The following is a 24,049-nucleotide window of genomic DNA, read 5'->3' as shown; positions in this document are numbered from 1 at the left end:
TCAACATCTCTTTTCATTCTATTTTTTTCATTGTGAATACAGGATCACGGCTCTATGGATGCTGTCTACTACTTCAGCTACCAATTATTGGGCACAATCTGGGCCTTCTCCCCATATACCAATCCGTATGCTGCTGAACCTAATGAAGATATATCTGAAGGCTTGATTTCAGGCTCTACATAGTAAGTATATTATGGCTTTAAGCACCTATTTGAGAGTCCATTCATCTATGTGATAGAGGTTCTGGCTTCCGACGGAAGCTGGGATCCGTCGGGTAGGGAATGGTATCCACATTGGCGATAGCATCATAGAATACACCTTCTCCTGCATCAAAGGAATATGGAATGCGGAGCAACCGTGTATGAAGTAAGTGAACATTGTTCATTGTCATCTGCAAGAGATGGAAGGGGTAGATACTAGAGCGAGCATATAAAGCCACACATACCGAGGGCCAAAATGGTTGCCTAAACAGAACATTTCAAACGTTGTCATCATGTCTCTTTCCACTGGAAGCATTAATCCCATCAGTGTTTCTGTACTTAAAGAGTTAGCAAATCGCACCAAAGCCAAATGGGCCTCAGGGGGCCCAGGGGGCATTGCAGCTCGTCTCCCTCCGATGCGGGACTTGACCATCGGAAACATCACTGGAAATGTGATGCAAATCAACTCGATGTGTGATAACCCTCGCCTTCGGTATCTCATTACGAAGCTTGTCAAGGCATTGCATGACTATGTCCGAGAGGTAGACTTGCAGTATAATGAATGGGAGTAGACCGGGCAATTCCTTACTCGTGTATGTGATCTAGTAATCACCCTTTGAAGATTTTGATATTGACTCATTGTTATCGGTCGGCCAGATCTCTAACGATTTTCGTCATGAATATGTTCTGTTGTCAGATATTTGAGGTATCTCGGCTCTAGTTGACGCCATTTCATACCCTGCTGTTCCCAGTGCGACTGAATCTTCCGTGGTGGGTCCATTCCACAACGAAGAGGCCCATTCGTTTGAAGACAGCGAGTCTACCACTGCCGATGGGGCTCCCGGTGAACCAACAATTGTTAGCGGCTTCGTTCGCGACACAGATGACAACGCAATTCCCAGGCACTGATCGACGCGTGGGAGACCGACGGGAACGGCGTATACGATCTCGAATACGCGGGGAGTCAAGAGCCTAAATGTCGTGGCAAGATCCACTGATCCTCGTGGTCACTAAATCTTCAAGTGTGTCAATCCAGTGGCTTATACAATCTCTAACGAGAGAAACGAGACGGTAATTCAGAGGTCTGTCTTCGCCTCCACGCAGATGCGCAAGATGCCAATGCAAACCGGATTCTAAATCGGAAGGAGACGTAGTCAAACATCATGTCTTCATCCCGTAAAATGGGGAACTCAAAAACAAGGTTGCATCACTACATGCCTATTCCAGATCAGGTGGTTTTAGTTGACAACTAAACTCCTCCTGGGGAAGGTAATACGCAAACTTACTGCGTCGGCGACCCGGCGATTATCGGCGATAGAGATGCACGGCCATAGTTGTTTCCGACGGACCGATATCCTATTGGCTTGAGGTCACCCTTGATCCCCGCAGAGCGCCTTGCTTCCCCAAGACATGGTGTAATAGTTGCAACCTTGTTGGTCGCAATTTCGTAATAAAAATCAGATCATGACTCTTTTCCCTGCAGGAAAGTGAAAATACCGAGGGTAAACGATGCGAGTTCTATGAAATGCCCGAATTAGAAACAAGATTACAAGCCACATTGTTATCGGTTCCTTCCTAGTGATATCAGGTACAGTATCTTATCAGTGACTCCATCGGGAGGCATCCGAGAGTTCGCGGATAAGAACGGCGATGGCGAATGGGGTTATAGCCGGCTATTCGAGAATTGCCCGGTCTGATCATATAAAGGAGGTGACACATACTTGCAGTCTCGTAGTTCCCATCAAACAGTCTAATTCCTACTTCAAATTCCTACTTGCTCTTACCTCTAATCATCCAAGCAATCGAAGTACCTTCAAACAACACTCATCATGGCTATGGCCTGGAATCAGAACGCGCTACGGGCAGACTTTTGTCATGCATTGTCAGAAATGTACAAGAGTGAGGTCCCATTATACGGTGACTTGATCGATATCGTCTGGAATGCCGATGCAAAGGCAGTCCAAGCTAGTAAGGCGCTAGGAGGAGCGAAAGCTATCAATCCAGACGACGTTTTGCCTTCACGGCATCGAGTCGAAAGACATGGTGCCATTCGGCTTGGAACGGCATATGAGTTAAGCACAATTCGTCGCATGTTTTCTGTAATGGGAATGTATCCTGTGGGGTACTATGACCTCAGTCTTGCTGGCTTTCCTATGCATGCTACAGCATTTCGGCCGAAGACACAGGATGCATTATCTCAGCACCCCTTCCGCGTTTTCACCACAGTCTTGCGGATGGATCTTTTGACAGAGAAGACGCGAAAGTTGGCACAGAAAGCCTTGGCACAGAGAAAGATCTTCACCCCAAGACTTCTCGAGCTTCTAGACCTAGTCGAGAGGAATGGTGCTTTGTCGCCAGCTGAGTGCACCGAGTTTATCACAAACGGATTAGAGACGTTTCGCTGGCACTCGAAGGCAACGGTGACACTTGATGAATACATGCAGCTCAAGACTGAACACCCTCTCATCGCCGACGTCGTCTCATTCCCAAGTTCACATATCAATCATTTGACACCTCGCACAATTGACATCGACCTAGTTCAGCAGCTTATGGTGACACAAGGGATGCCAGCGAAGGAACGGATCGAAGGGCCTCCAAAACGAACGTGTCCCATTCTTCTGCGGCAGACAAGTTTCAAAGCGTTAGAAGAAACAGTCTACTTCCGAGATACACTCGATGAATACGTGAAAGGATCTCATACCGCACGTTTCGGAGAAGTGGAGCAGCGAGGCTATGCGTTGACACGAGAGGGCCGTCAGTTGTATGATCAAATTCTAGACCAGGTCAATGTCGACGCCGCAAAAAATAACCTCAAAGGAGGCGATTATGACAAGCTGCTAGAAAGCCATTTCAAGGCGTTCCCTGATAGCTTGTCAGAACTTCGCGACCAAAACCTTGCCTATTTCTCATACCGACTTACCCCAACCGGCGAAAGGCTCGCAGAAGATGGTGCCGCGTTGACGAAACTCGGAAGATCAGTCTCTGTTCAAGAGCTTCTAGACCAGGATATTCTGGCCTATGAGCCTCTCACTTACGAGGATTTTTTGCCACTTTCTGCGGGAGGCATCTTCAACTCCAATCTCGGAAATGTCTCCCAGTCAAAGCAGCTTATTATGAGCGCAGAGCCGGACCTGGATGGATTTCAACGTTGTTTGGGCACCTGCGTTGCTGATGAATTTCATCTTTACTCCGAGATGCAGAAAGAATCGATTCAACGGTGCAAGCATCAGCTTGGAGTAGACATCATTGTCTAACTAATTGAGACAACTATTATAATGGGGGGCTCGACTTCCCACTATCTTGCCTTCATCATCTAATCAATTTTTGCGACTGTGAAACGACCTTACGATACGTCATCTTCTATTATTTCCATCCAGTCAGGCCATTAATTCAATCTCTTTTTAATCTGATGATTTCATTAACTCAAGCCTGGATGTCGAGAAGGAGCTCATCTTTCATGTAAATTGAGACGTTTAGGCGGAGCTTTCGCTTCGATATTCAAGCGATCAATGCATGGAGAGACAGATAGTTACGTAGATGACTATTTCTGGATCCATACACAGACCTTTGCATCGAACCATTGACCTAATCTGGACAAGAACGCAATTACCATTTAGTCGTTGCTCGGATAAGTGGGGACTATCATCTCCTCGTGCAAGTTCCCCAGAGTCCATCACCAAGCGTCGATGCTCGACTTGTCTATCGGAGGGTTCCGATCCACCATAGAGACGAAACAATATCTTCATTAGGCAGGCATGAAGACAAAGTCTACAGGTTCATACTGCCCGGAACACTTTTACCTGAGCCGCTGTACCAAGAAACCCTTACAGGTTAAGCGATCAACCTACATACAAAGAGCTCCAAGATGGACGACATGGTGGCGATTCTCGCTCATATGTCCTAATCCGGCCATCGGCCGGGAAAATGCCGTCCCCGACTCCCCGGAAGCGCCCGCTAACACGGCAACCCGATGCGGCGTCCTCGCTTAACTAAGTAAAATGTACAAGGCGGTTCCTCCCGCCTCCCGGCCGAGGCCTCACCGTACGAGAAAGACTTATATGAGGCTCAGCACAGTGGCTTAGATATCTCGGGTCCGATCTATTCAGATCTTTCTCCAGATTTACATAGATTTACATAGAATAGTAATTGAGAATTTTTAAAATAAGGATCTATATAAGCATCGTGGCGGTCCACCATCATAAGATGATGCATCGCTTGTGTTAATGCAGGAGAAGATCATTGAACTGCATGGCATCAACTCAAAGTCCACCATCTGATAACATCTCTTGGTGCATCTATGTTGGAACAATTACCACCATTGTACCTGCTACTATCGTGGTGATTCTACGATATTTTGCTCGGTATGTTGCTAGAGCTGGGTTCTGGTGGGATGACTATACTATCGTGGCGGCGCTCGTAAGTACACAAGCCTTTCTAATACTTGGCCTGCATAGAAGACTAACCCTACCTTTCAAATAGATAGTTAATTGGGCTCTCGCAGCAGTAAAATATGTGCAGGTTGCGAAATACGATCTGGGCCAAAATGGTGCCGTTCTACCACCCGATCAACTCTCAGGTCTAGGAAAGGTATGGTTCCTGAATCTATCAGAGACAAGCTATGTGCTAACTTCCTGACAGAGCTTCCTAGCTACGCAAATACTATACTTCACAAATGCCGTTCTCACCAAGGCATCCCTCCTCTTCCTATACTATCGCATCTTTGGAGTTGTGAGGGGATTCCGCTGGACCCTTGGGATCTCCGGGTGTTTAGTGATCGGATATTACATTGCCTGTGTGATTGCTACAATGGCTGGTTGCTCACCAATCTCTAAACTTTGGGATTCCACAATTTCAGGAAGATGTATCAATGAAATTGCCTTCTTCCGATGGAATGGTGTTGGCAATATGCTCTTGGACGTTTTGATTCTTTGCCTCCCATACCCGATGGCATGGCGCTTGCAAACAACTTTGCGACAAAAGTGGATTCTCACTGGCATATTTCTGCTTGGTGGCTTGTAAGTATCTCTCCAGTTGTGCATATTTTTTGAGGATAACTTGCTAATATAGACCAGTGTTTGTGTCGTTTCCGTTCTTCGAATTACAAGCTTCGATTTCAGCACGCTGGACAATACTACATATGTCAGCGTGATACCCTCGACCTGGTCCTCCATTGAACAATCGGTTGGGATTATCTGCGCCTGTATTCCAACTCTTCGGCCTCTTCTCAGGCTGCTATATGGCAGCTCTGTCAAGAGCATCCGCAATAGAGACAGTGCATCATCCAATTTTCCTCCAAGAGGACCCTTTTCTGGCAAGCAGTCCCAGAATGATGAAGAAAATTCTCTTGATTCTTTACAGTCTCCTACATCTCCCACACCTCTCACCTCACAAGCCAGCCCGCAACACATGCGAGAGTCATCACTCCAGGAGATGGATACTGTTGAAGAGTCCCTTGAGGAATTGGATGGAGAGTATGAAAGGCACATTCCTCGGCCTGAATCATTTGCCTAGGCAGGATCGTAATTTTTTTGCTTCATATGAAATTGAGTTCCAGAATAGTGATACCCCAGGGAACAAAAGCAATTAATACAGATCAACTTTGGTTAGAAACAAGGCATCATTGTAAGGCATGTAGAAAAACACTCATCGTAAACCAAGGATGAACGAATGCTCTCACGCTTTGGATAAAAGCCGCGCTATATGCATGGCGATATGGTGTTCGTACTATATGACCTCGGCGGTGACAATCTGTACTGGAGCATAGCCTCGAATCAAGTCATAGGGATAAGAACAAAATTTTGGAAATAGATATAGAATACAATGCACAAGAGATCAGCCCAAAAAATCCCATCTATCTGTACAAAAGCATGATGCAAGATAGGAATGCATCACACACATCCTAGCAAGTCACAATTCACACCCGGAGCGCCACAGGAAAAGCATGTTTTCGACCATGCATAGTCTTGTTCCTCCCCACGAATCAACATCATCCTATCATGACCGAGCCTCGATCTTAGGTGTATCCTCACTATCCTCAACGACAACGGCGCCCTCTTCCAACAACTCCTCAGGAGTTTTCACCCGGACCTCCATCACCCGCATAATCGTATAGCGGTGCTTGCTCCGGGCCGTCTTAGTGTGTCGCTGTCTCCGCTTCGTCTTCTCCTTGATGCGCATGGGCTCCGACTCAACACCCGTCACGCGAACTCGGCACTCAAACAGACGTTCATCGAGATGAGGCGCACCCTTCATTGTGAAATCGCGCGATCCAAGAGCGCTCGCCCGGTTGAAGCGGAGAATATCTCCAGACTTGACCTTGGGCATGAGGAAAGGAAGACGAACGTGATCACCCTCCGTCAAGAGGTAAGGGCGCGCGTGCAGCTCGGCGACGATATAGTGCGGCGATTGGCCTACCAGGTGCGGGAGGCGCGACATAAGGGATTTGGTCACTTCGAGGGGAGAATCCAAAGTGGGTGCGACGGGCTGTTTGGCAATTGGAACATCGGCGCGCGTTTGAGGGACTGAGGAAGGGTTGGATGGGTCGAAGGAAGGCACCTTGGGTTCATTTTGAGCCTCGGGCTGGGAGGTTTGTGCACGAGGAATGGCACTCAATGGTGCTTCGGGGTTTGGGGAAGATGGTTGAGTCTGGGTCTCTTGTTGCTGTGTTCGGAGCAGGGCGGTTTGGTGCAAGCAAGCTCGTTGCCGAAGGGGAGCTGCAGAGGAAATCGAGGACGGAGCAGTCCACCGCAAGTCAACGGCAAGACTCCGAAATACTGAGCGTGAGAACATGTTGAAAGAACCGTCTCCCGTTGCGTCGAGCGAATTGCGGGAATTTAATGGTTCGTCGGTGGCCGAGTTACTTGCAGGAGCGGCTTGTCCGTTCGAGAAAATCATCAACTGCACTTGTGGCCGCATGGCTCCCCGTAGGATCACGTGTCCGTTTACTTGAAAAGACCGGTCACTCAGGAACAATCAGGGAATAGTAATTCAGTAGTGATTGTGAGAAACTATATGGGAAATTACGGATATGATTTTATGTCTCACTATTTACAATCAACCAGACCCTAAGTGTGTATTGTGATTTGTGTAGCAACAATACAGTACTCGTAGTGAGGGCTGGTTGATAAGGAGATCACATGATCTGCTATCTTTGCCGCAGAAACAACTTTTTCGAGTCTGCGATTAGATCTTGCAGGTCAACCCCATCTTCTATTATCCCACCACTTGTGCTCATTTTTCGTTCATCATGGTGAGTCTCAAAGCCATACTCTCCCCGATCTCTGTTGGAGTCAGATTGACTAACAAAATTATCCCACATACAGCCTCAGAACGAGTTCGTCGCACCCCCGCCCAAAACCCACCCCGATATTCCCGCCTTCCTAGCTAACACATTCCTACTAGGTATATCGAGCGCTGGCAGAAGCAGCATGGTAAGCGGCTGGATCACGATGAGCGTGTCCGCAAGCGCCAGGCTCGTGAGGGCCACAAGCAGTCCTACGATGCCCAGAACCTGCGCGGCCTGAGGGCCAAGCTGTACCAGCAGAAGCGCCACAAGGAGAAGATTCAGATGAAGAAGCGCATCAAGGCCCAGGAGGAGAAGAATGTCAAGTCCGCTGCTCCCGACGAGCCCTCCAAGACTCCTCTGCCCCAGTACCTGCTCGACCGATCCCAGGCTACCAACGCCAAGGCCTTGTCCAGTGCTATCAAGGATAAGCGTTCGGAGAAGGCGGCCAAGTTTGCCGTGCCTTTGCCTAAGGTTAAGGGTATTAGTGAGGAGGAGATGTTCAAGGTTGTCAACACCGGAAAGAAGACCCACCAGAAGTCCTGGAAGCGTATGATCACCAAGCCTACTTTCGTTGGTAACGACTTCACTCGTCGGCCTGTCAAGTACGAGCGGTTCATTCGTCCTATGGGTCTGCGTTACAAGAAGGCCAACGTTACTCAGTAAGTTTTGTCCACTCGTCTGTTTGAGCCTGTCATGCAACATATAGAGAAGGGAGAAGACAACCCTTCCCCATTACGACTGGCCTCTTTGAAATCGACACTGGGAAAACAATGCTAACATGAAATCTCTTTTTTACCAGCCCCGAACTCGGTGTCACCGTTCAACTGCCCATCCTCTCCGTCAAGAAGAACCCCAACAACCCTCTTTACACCCAACTGGGTGTCTTGACCAAGGGTACCATCATTGAAGTCAACGTCTCCGAATTGGGTCTCGTCACTACCACCGGTAAGGTTGTCTGGGGTAAATGGGCCCAGATTACCAACGTGCCCGAGAACGACGGCTGTGTCAACGCGTAAGTTGATATTCCCATCTCCACAATCTTTTGTGCATACTAACCTAGTCATAAAGTGTCCTCCTCGTCTAAATGCCTCCTTCACACGGCTGCCATTACTTATTCCTCATTCCTGGCAGATATCCCCGATCTGTCTTCGATACCACCCATGCTCCAGGCATTACTGTGATTAGTTTTTTCTGCGGTTCATATGGTTGATAGAGAACTGCTCTTTGGTGTTTCTGGCGCATACATTGTTAATGTTGTCTTGGTTTTTCACGAAAAGTATTCTACCCTGCATGCTCAACCTCCTTGGGGGTGTATTTAACTAGATGAGCTTAGCTACATGCACTCCAAACAATGAGTTCATGATGAATTTGAATTTTACTGAAAATGAAAGAAAGGCGCTCTATGTGTGAGCGGCCGACGAGTAGCCTGGACATTACGGAATGGATAGAGCCGCACGATGCAGGCAGGGCCTTCAGTTGAGAGAAGAAATAGTTGATCAAATTAAACTCGGTCACCGGGACAGGGACCAAGTACTCGAAACTCCGAGAAATCCCAATGCATGGCTCAAAAATGCCAATCAATGTAAGAGGGCCAAAAAGAAGGAAAGAAAAGTCATATACATGATGGGGCTATAATCCACGAGCAGCGCTTATGGAACTCCGAAAGGAACCATGGCCGTAAACCACCAACTGGTTTGGCAGATGGTCTAATACCAAAACTTGTCAAAGTGATGCAGGGAATAGAAAGTGGGAGAAAAGAAAAGTAAAGCAGTCAGGTAGATGTCAGCGAGATCAGCCATGAGATAGCTCTAAACAAGAAAAAGCACCGAATTTGTGCGAGGGGCAACAATAATCAGACACAACACCATTAAACACCGGTCATGAGGTCGTAGTAACAAGTCGGGATGAATGAACAGAGGAGGTATAAGAACATAGGAGAGCATGTAAAAGGAGTGGCCGAACACATCAAGAATTTTCTTCTTCGAGTGCTGCTTTTATTTTCGCAAAGAAGCCAGCAGGCCACGCAGCCAACTCCTCTTCTTTAGGAATGCCGCGGACCTTGCAGTGGTTGACAACATTCGCCAGAATGCGGCCCAGCATGTCCTGCGTGACAGGCACAGCACCCTCAAGTTGAGCATCGGGGTGCAAGAAGGGATCCCGCGGGCCAAGCATTTCTTCGATGGTTGGTCGAAGAGTCTGGTCACGCTGAAGACATCGTTTCAGAGTCTTGATTAACCCTGGAGGCACTGAAATGCCACCAACACCATGCGTGGGAAAATCAATCTGGACGCGAGGGTTGGGAATTGCCATGATACGCTCGTAGTACTTGGCGATCTTGGCGAAAGGCGGCTGGCCGTACACCATCTTGTACAGTATGCAGCCCAAACTCCACACATCGCTAGGTTTACCCAGTTTCATCATCTTGCCCACACTAGCCGGTAGGCCCAGTGATGCATTGGAATCAACCAGAGCCTCGGGAGACATGTAGTTGGGTGTGCCAACTTGTTGCTCCCGGTGGACATTGACAGTATTGTCCTGAATGGCATTGGCAATGCCAAAGTCAATCAATTTCAACCGACCTTGAACCATCAGGAAGTTGGCTGGCTTTAGATCGGAGTGGACGATATTGTAATTGTGGACTGCTTGAACACACTCGAGCATCTCCTTCCAGTAAAATCGGGTAAAGTTGATGTCAAATACAGCATCCTCGGCATTGAGACGATAGGTGAGAATCTTCTCCAGATCCGATTCACCAATCTCCATCAGAACGCTGAGGCAATGTTTGTCCAGGTTGAGTTCCCAGTCAAATAGGCGCACCACCCGATCCACATTCTCAAGCTTCTTCAAAAGATCAATCTCGCCCTTGTACCCAGTCAGAGTCAAGGGATCAACATCTTCCAAGTTCACCCGCTTGAGAGCAAAGATCTTATAATTCTCAGCCATGACACGATACACACGGGAGCTTCCACCGCGACCAATGCAGTCAAGGCGGGTGAAGTGCTTGTGGTTGATCGAAACCTGTGTCCGCTTCTTTCGAGATTGCGATGAAGAAGCACCACCAGTAGCAGTGGCGGTTTCGAGAACCGACATTCTCGGAGGCGGAGGAGCCGGCCGGTGCGGAGTGTTGTTGCTTCGACTCGCAAGAATTTTCCGAGGGGAATTACCTGCCGGGGTCTCTGCTGCAGCATCCTTCTTGTCCGTGTCGTATAAGACAGAAATCTTCTCGGGCTTATCCAGCAAACTGAGGCCCTGTGGTTTGGCGCGCTTGAAGGTTGGCGGAGGTTCATTCTCTTGATCCCTCATGGAGGGCAAGGGTGGTGGTAAGGACGGTACCTTGTAGGCAGGTTGCTCGTTCCCACTCGACGATTTGGAAGACACTTCCGAGGACCCTGGCGTGGACTTGGACTGCGATACATAGGTTTTTGGCGAGGAGGATCGCGAGAAAAGCCCCTCCCCACTAGCCCGGCTCGCGGGTCGGTCTGGGCGAGGGCGATGTGGTAGTTGGTCTTGTCCATTGTTATCACGGGGAGGGCTAGGATCTGCCCAGGATACCTTAGGTGATGATGGCTTCGCTGAGCCTCGAGGCTGATAACGATATTCAGCATTCTCATCTTGCGGCTCGTCATGCTCACGAATGATGCCGTCGTTCAGCAGGTAATTATCTTCGTTATTCTCTTCACTTTGCCGGCGCAACACGCCTCGCCGTGCAGGTCCATTCAGGAATGTACCAGTCAGTCGCCCGACTCGCTTCACTCGCAGAGAACTCTGGGGTGCGACATCGTCTCCATTGCGGCCGCGCAAGACCGATGAAGTACCAACTCGCGAGATAGGATCATCGTCGTAATGTGATTTTCTTCGCTCACTGTCGGAGCGATCACCACTACCATATTCCTCGCCTGGTTGACGTTCCGTTGAACGTTTTGCCGAGGGTGAAATAGATGATGGGGAGCGGGTACCGCTTCTCGAAGCATTAACTCGGACACTTCGCGGTCGGGGAGCAGGTGTGATAAAGTCATTGGGCCGGTCTTGAGCTTCTGAGCTGGCACTCTGGCTGTTTGAAAGCGGGGACCCTTCGCGGGAGAATCTCGAGGAGGACGAGATGGCACCAATTCGAACAACCCGGGGCGCAGGACTTCCATTGGACTGATCATGTGGTGATGCATTTCGCGGCGATTGGCTATGTTGTCGCGCTGAGCGCCGCTCATATGACGAAGGCTGTTGGAATTGGTATTGGTGCTGTTGTTGACCTTGGTGCAGATGTGGCGATGACCCCAAACCGTCTCCATCTAGAAGCGCTTTCACCGAGGCGCTAAACTTTGGCTCTGGAACCTCATCATCGGAGCTGTCCCCAGTGTAATGTCTTGAGATGGATGGTTTGGCCTCCGCGTATTGTAAAGCTGGAGAGGCCCGTCTGGAACCCGAACGTGAACCTGCGGTTCGGGACATCGGTCGGGACGATTGTTGATAGAGTGCGTTGTTGTAGGCGGACGAGAGGGAATTCGGGGAGGCCATGGCGAGATAAGCCCTACATTGAAGTCGCGTATCAATGCTGGCCTCGGGGTGGCCCGAAGTTGTCGAATGTTTGTTGTTATTCACAAAGGGAAAGTCCACTGATCTCGACCCGAGGATCCATCGCGAGGTGTGAGCCGGCGCGCTCTGTGGTCACGTGATGTAAGGTTGCCATGGCGACGGCCACAACAAGGAATGCTTTAAAGGACGTGTATACTCGGGAGCAGACCAAGAGTCGCACCTTCCTTGGTGGTCGATATTATTCTCTATGAGCCCGGTCTATAGATGCTTGTGGATTGTTGTAGTGCTCACGTAGTCTATTCAGCATCTCCGGAGTAAGGCAATCCAGGTAAACTGGCCCACAGGTTCCAGTCTTCCTATCCGAACTTTAACCAAGGGTACCTCTCAGCTCAACCAGTGGCACCCATCTACAAAAACCACCTTGAGTACAGTAGATGCTATCCTAATACCTGCAATTGTTATCCGGTAATTTCTGCGTTTAATTAAGTATCTTGTTTGTGTAAGGACTCTTTGGGGCGAGACCTGGGTAATGGCTTTATTGATTGGCGGGTAGACTGCATCAAGGACCGTCTTAGATATATCTTCAGGGAGCTCCTCACCTAGTAACCATTTTCGAGTGTCACAACAAGGTTCCAACGGCGCACCCTAACCCCTTAGGTAGGTACTGAGTTCCACATACAGGGCTTTTCTCCCTTTCTTGGGCCGCTTAAAACTCATTTTGATTTTCAAAGGTCAAGGAGATTACAAAAATCCACTATCCTTGCTATGCCCGGGATACTACAGCGTCGCCTTCACAAACCAAGTTCAACGGTAGAAGCGAAATTCTGGCCAGGCGGTATCCCAACTTTCATCCGGCCACCAACTAAGACGAGCCTAATTGAGCCATGGGTCTTTACGCCAATGGTCAAGGGCTGGCACCGATTTGTCCGCGAAAATTGGGAGAGTAACGACGAAAATAACGCTTTCAAGGCTCGCCAGCGTCGAGCTTTGATCACAACTTGGGCTTCCGCTGATTAGGACTTTCGAGATGTAAGTGTGTGATTGAATATGATTGTATCGAGTAGAAGTCGACCTCAAGGCAAGCGACTAATGCTGAACAGTCATATACCAATTAAGTTCTGGATTCAGAGCCACGGTTCACGCCCGAGGTAAGAAGATCGAAAACATTCGCCGACAACTGATCTGTCTGACGCTCTCTAGGAAATTTCAGGCTATGGATACTACAATAGGGGATGTGTTTGGGGTGGCTGCTACCTTATTACTGAAGCTTCAATGCCGTCAACGAACTGGGCCTTATGGGTGAAGATCCTGCTGATACTCTACGACTTCAACAATGATATCCATATCGCAGATGAGATATTCGTCTTGTCCCCCAGAGAAAACGATCCTATTACCCTTGACAACTTCAAGCGGTACCAAGCCCTCGAGACTGCGGATTTCAATATCCTCAATTTCAGCGATACTGGCCAAGTTCTGTTTGATCCGTATCACCGCCATTCTATGCTCGTAGATGAATGTGCCTTGAATACAGGACAGGTGCTTATCGCGAAGTTTGGACTCGACGGGGCTTCTAATGATATACACCGAGCCCCTTTGTTGGACCTCTTTGATCTGTATATGCGAATTCAAGGCTTGGGAAAAATTGTTGAGGACCAGATGGAACATTTCCAGTCCAACATGGTGCCAGAACACTGGTCGAAAGAAGAAGCGTAAGACCGCACTCTCATCTACAAGGAAGAAGAATACAGTAGTTTGATACTGATTTGTTCAATAGAATTGATATTAAACGCCCACTTTTGGATATCCTGTTTACTCACAGGGACATGATGGACACACCTCTCGAAGATGATCGGGAAACTATTGAACAGCAGATAAATGAACTCGCTCCGGGGTACTTGAAAGCAGAGAGAGAGAGAGAGAGAGAGAGAGAGAGAGAGAGAGAGGTGGACTGGCAAACGACTTCGATCTATTTAATCCGGGCTTTCAAACATGATACCCATGATCATGGCATTCCCAACAAGTTAGCCCAGCGACCTTATCAGCGCCTGCACAAATAGCGAAATAATGTGACTGATTGAATAGCCGTTTCCACTGCTTCTCATGCGACTTGATTCCCTCGACATATGAGCTCTCTAATTTTGTCATAGATAATTACCTGCATAAAGGCCCTCGTTCTCATTCGGAAGTAGCCCGACGCGTAACGCGTTGCATTGCATGACTGGACTGTATAGCACAACATGTGCTTCAGACAAACATGAACGAAGGCTTACCACGATAAAAACCTTGCATTTAATATTGAGGAAATTTCTAGCGAGATAAGATTACATGTGATGCCGTGCAAATATCCACTTCAAAAATAATCATGAGTAGAAAACTTTTTTCTTATCCTTGTGATCCGTTCGATCCTCGGTCCGATGGCCGAGGTAGGGCGTCAGACTGGCAGCGCCTGATGTACAGTATTGCTTTTTTACGGCGAGATAAGATCTGAGCAAAGACCAGGTGGTCGTGAAGATTTACAGGAGATCGTCAGTATATGAAGATAAGAAATTTACTAGTATGAATGATTGAGGGCTTGGCCATGGTTTGCAAATTTCGGTCCCTTGAAGAGTGAATTCTACTGTAGCGGTGAGATGGGATTGAGTGCTCAAGGGGCAAGGTTATCAGATTAGTTTTCTAATTACCTCGCTTCGAGACCTGAATTCACGAGATAGTAAATGAAAAGAAGAAGGAGCCAGTAAAGGGTAAATGACAAATTCCTTCCTGGACTGACCCGAAATAAGGAATTTGGCCCTGGACTCGGACAGCGACCGCCGGGTGACACGGACGATACGACACCATGGATTAGCTGCAACCAAAGTTAAGGATCGCAGCAACTCTTTGACCACTAAGGATAAGTTGACGTGTTGGAAATCAGACTCCTCGCAATCAGACTGGGAAAAAAAGGGGAAAAAAAGAAAAGAAGAGACTACAGCACTACTATTCGGATGTTCAGCGAGGTTCGGACTTCAAGCATCGGCATTGGATTAGACTCCGTGACAAGACACACCAGACAACGATCGATGGACATGTTTCTTTTTTTAGGTCACACCACGAACCTCCGTTAATGTGGACGAACTTGGAGGAGAAAATAAGCTCACTTGAGCACTATATCTGCGACGGTGCATGTTTCGATATGTCTCTGAGCCCTTGAAGATCCAATGTTTGGAACGATGGAGAGCCTCTGAAACCGCGATCGCGTCAAGACCACCTCCCGAACTGGATTCCACCCCCCTTCTCTTGGCTCTTGGAGTTCAAACGAACCGGTTCTCCATCCGAAGGGAATGTGCACACCAGTGGCGGTGCGCTAGTCTCACTCGAGCACAGGTAGTTTGTGGAGTCCAGTAAGAAGCCACCTGGGGGTGCTACGCGAGTGGAAGAGGCTTAAAAGGGTTGTTCGACTGTTTAATCAGTTAGTCAACATGTCCGCTCGGAGAAGGAGTCCAAAAGGTGATAATTCGCCCTGCTTTTCAAGCAGCACTAGCGCCGTTTCCTGCCTAACCTGTTTTCATCATTCGATGAGACCCTCGCCGAGGCCCGCTGGGTGGCAGATCCGGGTAACTCCCCCCTGGCCGTCGGCGGGGCCTGGACTCGTAGCCCCAATTTTAGGGCAAATCATTCTGAATGCATAAGAGCTGTAACTGTTAGCTTGCGTTTACCTTGTTAGCTACAGTACTCCGTAGTCATGCGTTGTCTCCTCTCCCATGGGTCCTTTCTGCACAGCTGCGACACCGATTCCTTTTTATGAGTGGAGTTGTTTCTGCGCGAGCTACTCCGTAGAGTCCGGACCAAGTATCGAACTTTTGAGAGCTGGCTACTTCACCGTTGAGGACTATTGTTGTGACTCGGACGGTGGCTTGCTGTAGTGTAGCTTTCTAGTTTGAATAACAAGCAACAAGCATTGAGACAAAAAAAAAGCATGTACTCCGTAAAGTGCACAGTTTTTGGACCAGTCAAGAAAAAAAAATGATACAGCATAGCACGGTCGCCGTGGACTTGGTTACTGGAATTTCCCGACAGCGGCACTACTGCAGTAGCATATTCGCCCGAGAAGAATCTTCTGCATCTGTCGCATGGCGATACACATGGAGCAGAAAATAGAAACACAAACAAACAATAATCGAACCTTGGATACTCCAGAGAGTCCCATACTCCTCGAACCATGGGTATTCTCTTCCCATTCTCCCTTCTTCCGCTTTGGGTTTAACCCCAAGATCAAAAGGACGTTTCAGAACCCGAACAGCAAAACCAAGTCGAAGGACCAATAATGCTGAGCCACCAAAGTCAATAGTGATTTTGGGCTCGAGGACAAAATGGTACTCCGTAGTACTTAGAGTCTTGGACATGTCTTTTTGAGGCTGTTTGTATGTATGTAGCCTAGCGAAATGGAGATTAAAACATTGAAAGCCAGTCGGGCTCTTGGGTCAGCCTATGCCAAATAGCGTTTAGACCGTGCATTACATTCATTGCGTTCCTGGTGCCTGAACCAAACCCGTCGAATCCGGGGGGTTTGGCGAAGAGAGCGAGACAGAGAGACACAAGCATAATACCGAGGAAAGTACTGTACGTCGGGCTCGTTCGCAATGGGCGACTTGGAATCATTTCGGATAAAATTGCCGTATTTCCTGCTCTACAGGAGTGCTTTGAGGAATTGCAAACAGTTACTATCTCCGTGAATTAGTCTGTTGATGAAACTTGATAGTCATACTTCAACTTCGAACCACTGACCAAGCAGCTTCAAGGCTGAAGGGCTATAAAAAAACTCCCCCAAACTCAAAAAAGGGGGAAATCCACAACCATCGCACCACAAATTACATTTCGGGTCATGGCCCGTCGACCGTTGGTGGGGTCCCTAAACGATCGTTTCCCCTGGGAATCTGGGATCCTCTTCGCTTTTAGCTGAGTTTAACTGGACGGAACTGAATGGAACTGCATCCAACTGGGTTTAGCCCGGCCGTAGTCCGCAATATGACCGCATTGCATACACAACGCTCCATCGCAGGTCCGGATTTGCTTGTCGCCCGTCAACCATGCTGGGATCCTCGCGATGCCTACCATCTTGGGACTTGGCAGGAGAGACCCGCCTAGCCGGCCTCTCGTGCCCTTTGTCAAAATCTCTCCGGACTGAATTTTGACCGCAAAATCGATGGTCAGATGGCGCGCCTCCTTGATCCCGAGGCTTGGCTGGCTCCAAACTGGCTGGGAAATAATTGAAAGCCCCCTTCTTCGCGAGGCCTGGGCTGAGCAACCAAACTCCATCAGGCTATCAGCAGCAAATCTTGCGGAAGACTCGGTACAATCGCTGTCGGACCGTCGGTATGGCAATCGCAATCGATCGTCCCGTGCCAATTTGACACCGTCTCTGACTGCCAATCCTTTGCCACAACTGGACGGCACGACCGGCTGCAGATGTTCCCACTCATGCTGTAACCAGCCTGCCCGTTGGTGATCGCCACTGGCGAGTTGCGACGAGCCTCGCTCCACTCAGCCCGGTAACAGATCCAAGGTTTTTCCTCCCAGATATCTGTTGAGGCTAAGGCTAAGGCCAAAGGGGAGGGGCCCAAGGGGGGGGGGGGGGTCCTCCAAGGTGGATCTGTGGACATGGAACATTGGATAGCTCGAATTTGTGGACTGAGGGCCTTTTTTTCACTTTCGAGACCGGGGTAACCAACTCTGTGAGCGTGCAGGGCTCCAGACTCTGGGTCTATTCCCCTTCAGGACATGGTTTATCTGGTCCCGATGGAATTGCGGCGTTGTTAAAGAAAAAGGAAAAAAAAAGAAAGTGGAGAGCCACTAGGCGTCTCAGGATGTGCTATTCTTTGCTATGGAGCCCAGTTACGGAGTCAATTCAACTGTGCCTGACTATCAGTCGCTCATAGCTGACCACTGATCAGAGATATCCGAGTCATTGGATCTTTCAAGAGTCCCTGGTCCATAACCCCAGGGGTATATAAACATTGAGGATCTTCACCTGGTAGGGCTTTTTCTCTTTATTCTCTCCCATCTTCACCAGTCTATCGCTAATTGCTTCAAGGACGGCCTCTAGTCTGTTCCTATACTGTCGCTTTCTATTCCTTTCATTTTTCTTGTATCCGACTCTCTTTTTGGGAGATCAATTCCCAGTCCATCCGTTTATACCGACGCTCTCTTAGCCATTGTTGCTATACACTCTTTATATCAATCTTGATACCCTCTCGAAACTCGAAACCTTTGATCAACATCAACTATGCGTTCCGACCTTCTTTTGCTCGCCACTCTGGCGAGCTCTGCTCTCGCATACCCCGCCGAAGTCGCCGTTGAGCGTCGTACTTTCGGTCTCCTGGCCCACCTGATCGGTGATGCTGCCTCCGATGTCATTGGCCTGGTTGACGCCCTGCTCGGCGTGGATGTTCACGGTTCCGTCTCCGTCCTGGCTGGCCTGAGCGCTCACGGTGCTGCTGCTCTGGAGGGAGGTGCTTTGGGATGCACTGCTGGCGTTATTCATGCCGATGCTCGTGCTCAACTGAAGGTGTGGCTGGCTGGCCAGACCCACATCACAGGATCCCTGAAGACCTCCCTCCTCGCTTGGTGTGAGGGCTCCGGCTCTGCTACCTTGGATGCGGAGGTTATTGCTGCCCTGTCTGTCTATATCCCTACCTGTGCCGACATCGCTGCCAAGGAGTCCATCTATGTCACCGTTGATGGTATCTTCTCATCCACCGAGCTCTCCTCTACTCTCGTTCTGAGCGCCTCCGCTCAAGCTTCTCTTTCTGCTTTCCTTGATATTCACGCTCACCTTGGCCTTGGTGCCCACATCCAGGCCGGTCTTAGCGTTTGTGCCGCTGGTGGTGTTATTGCCAGCTTGGACGCTGAGATCAAGGCTTCCCTCATTGCTTGGCTGAACTCTTCCGAGTGTGCTCTTGAGGCTGCTCTCAAGGCCTCCATCCTCGGCTGGTGCCACGGCACCCACGTCAGCGGCCTCGTCGAGATCGGTGTCATTGCCGACACTGCTCTGTCCACCATCTCCGTCGGTGCCTCCATCGGTGCTTACGTCGAGGAGGCCGGTGCCCTCTCCGTCCACGCCCAGGCCACCCTCGCCGCTTTCCTGAACACCCAGCTCGCCGTCGACATCGACGCCGATATCCTCGTTGCCCTCCAAGCTTGCGCTGCCGGCAAGCTCGCCGCCTCCCTCGATGTTGACGTCCGCACCGCCCTCGCCGTCTGGCTGTCCGGCTCCAGCTGCTCTCTTGGAGTCGAGCTGAAGGCCGTCGTCTTGCTCTGGCTGTCCGTTTCCGCCTCCGTCGAGACATCCCTTGACCTTGTCAGCGGCCTCTTCGTCGATATCTCCGCCTTCCTGACCGAGACCATCATTGCCTCCCTGAGCATCAACCTCCGCAGTGCTCTTGGCCTCCTCGCCGGCGGTGAGAGCCTCGCTGTTCTGTCCTGGGAGGCTCGTGCCGAGCTCGCTGCCTTCCTCGGCGGCTGCACTGGCATCGACATCAGCGTTAGCATCCAGCTCATCATCATCGAGTGGTTCACCGGCTGCAGCATCCCCGGTGCCCCCGCCCCCTCTGCCTCCGTCTCCATCCCCAGCCTGCCCTCTGCCACCCCCATCGGTGTCTCCAGCACTCCTCTGATCCCCTCCGGCTCTGTCCCCACTGGCTCTATCCCCTCCGTCAGCGTTCCCGCCGGTGGTGTCCCCACTGGCCCTGCCGGCTCTATCTCCGTGACTATTCCCTCCGGTCCTGCTGTTACCGGCCCTGCTGGCGGTAACGGTGCTTCGTCCACCCCCTGCGACACTGAGACTATCCCCGTCGTCTCCTCGTCTATCATCCCCGGCGGCACTGGCTCCGTCCCCACTGGCTCTGTCTCTGTGACTGTTCCCTCTGGTCCCGCTCCTACCGGCTCTGCTGGCGGTAATGGTGGCTCTGGTAACGGCTCTGGCAACGGTTCGTCTGGCAACGGTTCGTCTGGCAACGGTTCGTCTGGCAACGGTTCGTCTGGCAACGGTTCGTCTGGCAACGGTTCGTCTGGCAACGGTTCGTCTGGCAACGGTTCGTCTGGCAACGGTTCGTCTGGCAACGGTTCGTCTGGCAACGGTTCGTCTGGCAACGGTTCGTCTGGCAACGGTTCGTCTGGCAACGGTTCGTCTGGCAACGGTTCGTCTGGCAACGGTTCGTCTGGCAACGGCTCGTCTGGCAACGGCTCGTCTGGCAACGGCTCGTCTGGCAACGGCTCGTCTGGCAACGGCTCTTCGGGCAATGGTTCTTCTGGTAACGGCTCTTCGGGCAATGGCTCTTCGGGCAACGGTTCGTCCGGCAACGGTAACGGTGCTTCCTCCACTCCTTGTGAGACCGAGACTATCCCCGCTGTCACCTCTACTGTCATCCCCGGCGGTTCTGTTCCTACCGGTACTTCCTCCACTGGCAACGGCTCTTCTGGCAATGGCTCATCTGGCAACGGCTCGTCCGGTTCTGGATCGTCCGGCAACGGTTCTTCTGGCAACGGTTCTTCTGGCAACGGCTCTTCTGGCAACGGCTCTTCTGGCAACGGTTCTTCGGGCAACGGCTCTTCCGGCTGGTCCTCCTCCAGCTCGAGCACCTGGGCCTGGTCTGCCGGTGGTGCCCCGGCTCCCACCGCAGCCCCTACCGGCTCCGGCTCCGCCGACTCCTCGACCTCAACCTCGACCGTCACCATCCACCACACCGTCTACGCCTGCCCTGCGTAAGCGGCTACATGCCTTGTGGAAACACGTGAAGTGAAGAGATACTTATACCTCTCTCTTCCACACGCACTTGCACTTGTCCTTGCACCTTTCTCATGCCAAGATGACCCTTTGACACACACTGTACTAGCGTGCCTTGCACCTAACACCCTCCTTTCCTGCTTGTGATCTGTTGAAACACTCTCTGTTGTTCCTGTCTGTAGATATTTAATTCTAATTCTAATCTGCTGTGGGAGATTCAAGCTTGCTTTCTTTGTATGTTCTTGTGAATTAGACTTATAGAATTGACTTTAGCGTTAATGGTTGAAAGCGGTCAGATCACGAAAACCACATTCAAATGGCGGAAGTTTACCTGAATCAGTAAAACTTCATAGGTTTGAAACTCCACCACTTTTTTTATAGATCATCGAAATTAGAGCGTATCTACTGTAGCTGGACCTTTTCTTCGATGCAATGGGAAGAGAACATGCCCTTTTGTGGCTTCAAAGAAACCATAAAGCTCATCAGAGATCTTCTGGTTTGGCCGATATCAAGCACCGCACCGTGGCCCAGATTCTGGTTAATATTACCGCGATTAGTGAACTAGATAAAAATCACTTGTATGATTCCTTGTCGTACGTAACTAGCAGTGAAGACCTGATATTACCTCATTGCTTTCAATGGAGTACCTTACTTTAGAACGCAGTATTTCTCTGTTTGGTTCTTCTGTAAGAACTTCTACTATACATATCTCACAGTGCTATGTGAGAAAATTCTATCTACATAGATAGAGTGGAAGATGGCCGTCTCAATTTGTTTGATTAATTGAGACCCTGATTGGAGAGGTTGGTCCTACTCTAACAAAAATTAACAGTCCACCCGGCGACAGGGCTGAACATCGTTCAAGCCAATGTCGCTGATTGGCTTGCGGGTGGTATGGCAGAGCAGCCATCAATCGGGGCTGTTCAGAATGTAGTTAAGAGGGTCGCCACGCTCTCGTGGCCAACCAAACATCTTCTTCGGGGCCTTCGGGGTCTGGTATGAAACTTTGTGTCAGCTATATGAGATCTGGATATCATAGCCTCAGGGTAACAGATATGAAATGAAAGCGGGATTCAACAGGGACAGAAATGAGATGGGATCGGGTTCATTTTAGTAACTGCTTTGGGGTTACTTCAGATCACTTACCGGCGGGATCTCGGGGAGAATCTTGTAAACGGGGGTGGTAGGTCGCGCCCCGTCATTTGCTCCCGCCGGAGCATCGCCTTTTGAGCGAGCTGCTAGGGTTGCACAGGCCCGGCAGTCATGGGCTGTTCATGCCCGGAGGTGTTCTCATCACCACTAGCCATCGTTGGCTAGGGAGGCAGCCGCTCAACGTTTCTTTCGAAGAGCGGGGGGGTATCTTTCCAAAGATCGCTTTCGCTTTCGAGGCCGCTCCTCCTGAGAGGAAGGCTCTCGTGCGATCTTTGGGGAGGGCTTCTGGATGAAGGTGAGTGAGATGCACGGAGAGGGAGAGGAGGGGATGGATCTGTTTCAATCATTGGGGTCCGTACAAGGTCTCTTCTTGTTGCGCTCTGGAGATTGGCTGTGCGAGAGGCGAGAAGGGGAGCGAGAAGAGGAGCGGACGGGAGGAGGGGGAGTGCGAGACGGACGGCGGAAGCGAGGAGAGCGAGAAGAAGGTCGAGCGTTAGGAGAGCGAGATGAGCGACGGATGCGAAGAGGGGAGCGACCAGGAGTGCGATCTGGACGAATGAACCTGGGAGGAGAACGTGAAGAAGAACGTCCGCGGGAAGGAGTTCGATCTGGGCGATCCAAAGGGAATGAGAATGGCTCGCGGCGGGGAGGGGTGCGATCTGGACGATCCAAAGGGAATGAGAACGAACCGCGGCGAGGAGGGGAATCGCGATGGCGAGGAGGTGAGTCGCGATCACGATAGCGAGTTCGGCCGTATTGAGGAAGCGGGGAGCGTGAACGGCGTCGATTGTGACGGCCTCTTCCTCCAAAGTTCCCGAAGTTGCGATCGCCTCGTTCAGCACGCTCTCGGCGTCTCGTGTCATTCAACTCGCGCTCTCGGAGGCGCTCCTGTTCTCTCTCTCGCCGAGCAGCCTCGGCAGCTTTTTCGGCCTCGATCTGTGTATACAATTGGTCAGAAAAAGCTTCGACTGTAGAGCTGAGCAGCTTCTCCGGCTTTTATCACCTTCTCTTGCATGAGCTCCAGCTTCTTGGCCTCTAGGATCTCCTTTGGAACACCTTGAGGGTTTTCTTGACCACTCAGGCAGAGGGACCACAGCTCCTTGCAGAACTTGGGGGTGTCCTTGTCGAGGAATCCTGTAAGCTGGATTTGGAGAGCTTTGATATCCGGCTATTTGGTGACATGCCCCACGTTAGCAGGAGCACATAACATGGACATCAAGACATCTCGGTCAAGTCCACACAGAAGACAACGTACATAGCGAGAGCCCTCAAGCAGGTTGGAGCACAGCTCAATAACGACGTCGTCCTCATTGCCGAGGATCTCAGAGATGCGCTTGTTGATCCATCTACAGCATTCCTTGGTCAGCTTCTCGACTCTTGGTGCCATCATAAGCTGCAGCCATCACTCACTTCTTCATGACTTCGATATTCAGCTTGGTCATGTCCACCTTCCGATTAAATTCAGGAGGGAACTTGGTCTTCTTGAGGAGCTTTGCATCCACAGGGGTCGCCATTTTTGCGGTTGAAAAACGTGAGTGTGAAGCGCGACGCGTCGTGGGGGGGACGAGAGAAGAAGTGAAAGAAGATGCGGTGGACGAGAAGCTATATTATTAGGCGGTCAGTATTCTGCTATACTTTCCGCAACATGGCGGTCTGTAATGCAGCTATAGAGGGCATATTTCAGGGCGGTCTACAGGGCGGTCTGGGGGATGGGCAGCTAAACAACTATTATAGTTGTAGTCGGGAGCGATCGGCCATTACTTCGGCAAGAGGAGACGGAGCTGGCACTATCAAGTACATTTTCAGTCATGCATTGCGGTCTACAGTTGTAAGTCTCTTAATATCCGTCGGTTCATTTAATTGGAGGATTACAGGATAGGTAGCAATTCACTGGCCGCATGAATGATCGATCCCTGGGACGATGGAAACCCGTAAGGAGTGGGAAGGGCTGAATCATGTGTTTATGCTATTTTCAGCTTGATCAGCATGATCGAGATGGCTGTTTGGGCTTGTGGTGTGCCGTCCAGACCAATTCAAGCACTGTCCGTTGGCATTAAGCGGCGAACTACATGTAAACGCCATGAAGTGGGGAGGAAATGACTCAGTTGTGGCTGATGCACC

The 24,049-nt window shown here is 50.2% G+C and overlaps 9 protein-coding genes across 9 annotated transcripts; 6 read left to right on the top strand and 3 right to left on the bottom strand.

The window, feature by feature from the left end:
* Positions 1-493: 493 nt before the first annotated feature.
* On the top strand, positions 494-1,198 carry N7473_009574 (uncharacterized protein; the record flags this gene model as incomplete). The annotated part of the gene is made up of 2 exons (XM_057155513.1): positions 494-742; positions 1,103-1,198. The coding sequence occupies 2 exons, from the start codon at positions 494-496 to the stop codon at positions 1,196-1,198; spliced, it is 345 nt and encodes a 114-aa protein (XP_057006643.1).
* Positions 1,199-2,029: 831 nt separating this feature from the next.
* N7473_009573 (VOC family protein) lies at positions 2,030-3,454 on the top strand (the record flags this gene model as incomplete). Its single annotated transcript, XM_057155512.1, has 1 exon — positions 2,030-3,454. The coding sequence occupies one exon, from the start codon at positions 2,030-2,032 to the stop codon at positions 3,452-3,454; it is 1,425 nt and encodes a 474-aa protein (XP_057006642.1).
* Positions 3,455-4,448: 994 nt separating this feature from the next.
* On the top strand, positions 4,449-5,711 carry N7473_009572 (uncharacterized protein; the record flags this gene model as incomplete). Its single annotated transcript, XM_057155511.1, has 4 exons — positions 4,449-4,616; positions 4,680-4,787; positions 4,839-5,215; positions 5,273-5,711. The coding sequence occupies 4 exons, from the start codon at positions 4,449-4,451 to the stop codon at positions 5,709-5,711; spliced, it is 1,092 nt and encodes a 363-aa protein (XP_057006641.1).
* A 483-nt stretch (positions 5,712-6,194) lies between these two features.
* N7473_009571 (mitochondrial 54S ribosomal protein bL21m) lies at positions 6,195-7,115 on the bottom strand (the record flags this gene model as incomplete). The annotated part of the gene is made up of 1 exon (XM_057155510.1): positions 6,195-7,115. The coding sequence occupies one exon, from the start codon at positions 7,113-7,115 to the stop codon at positions 6,195-6,197; it is 921 nt and encodes a 306-aa protein (XP_057006640.1).
* A 284-nt stretch (positions 7,116-7,399) lies between these two features.
* Positions 7,400-8,851, top strand: N7473_009570 (rRNA-processing protein NSA2). The gene is made up of 5 exons (XM_057155509.1): positions 7,400-7,449; positions 7,523-7,533; positions 7,602-8,144; positions 8,285-8,497; positions 8,554-8,851. The coding sequence occupies exons 1-5, from the start codon at positions 7,447-7,449 to the stop codon at positions 8,567-8,569; spliced, it is 786 nt and encodes a 261-aa protein (XP_057006639.1). The 5' UTR covers positions 7,400-7,446; the 3' UTR covers positions 8,570-8,851.
* A 599-nt stretch (positions 8,852-9,450) lies between these two features.
* N7473_009569 (serine/threonine/tyrosine protein kinase MPS1) lies at positions 9,451-11,997 on the bottom strand (the record flags this gene model as incomplete). Its single annotated transcript, XM_057155508.1, has 1 exon — positions 9,451-11,997. The coding sequence occupies one exon, from the start codon at positions 11,995-11,997 to the stop codon at positions 9,451-9,453; it is 2,547 nt and encodes an 848-aa protein (XP_057006638.1).
* Positions 11,998-12,915: 918 nt separating this feature from the next.
* On the top strand, positions 12,916-14,259 carry N7473_009568 (uncharacterized protein; the record flags this gene model as incomplete). The annotated part of the gene is made up of 4 exons (XM_057155507.1): positions 12,916-12,994; positions 13,144-13,163; positions 13,216-13,724; positions 13,790-14,259. 4 exons carry the CDS (start codon positions 12,916-12,918, stop codon positions 14,070-14,072), a joined length of 891 nt encoding a protein of 296 aa, XP_057006637.1. The 3' UTR covers positions 14,073-14,259.
* A 4,018-nt stretch (positions 14,260-18,277) lies between these two features.
* On the top strand, positions 18,278-20,758 carry N7473_009567 (putative cell wall protein; the record flags this gene model as incomplete). Its single annotated transcript, XM_057155506.1, has 1 exon — positions 18,278-20,758. One exon carries the CDS (start codon positions 18,278-18,280, stop codon positions 20,756-20,758), a length of 2,481 nt encoding a protein of 826 aa, XP_057006636.1.
* A 927-nt stretch (positions 20,759-21,685) lies between these two features.
* On the bottom strand, positions 21,686-23,442 carry N7473_009566 (PWI domain-containing protein; the record flags this gene model as incomplete). Its single annotated transcript, XM_057155505.1, has 7 exons — positions 21,686-21,769; positions 21,923-22,044; positions 22,288-22,536; positions 22,618-22,864; positions 22,932-23,096; positions 23,184-23,274; positions 23,339-23,442. The coding sequence occupies 7 exons, from the start codon at positions 23,440-23,442 to the stop codon at positions 21,686-21,688; spliced, it is 1,062 nt and encodes a 353-aa protein (XP_057006635.1).
* Between the last annotated feature and the right edge of the window lie 607 nt (positions 23,443-24,049).

The sequence above is a fragment of the Penicillium subrubescens genome (assembly GCF_028828155.1).
Source record: "Penicillium subrubescens strain IBT 31985 chromosome Unknown utg000006l_segment0_segment0, whole genome shotgun sequence".
Lineage (NCBI taxonomy): Eukaryota > Fungi > Ascomycota > Eurotiomycetes > Eurotiales > Aspergillaceae > Penicillium > Penicillium subrubescens.
This window is presented reverse-complemented; position numbering and strand designations above follow the sequence as displayed.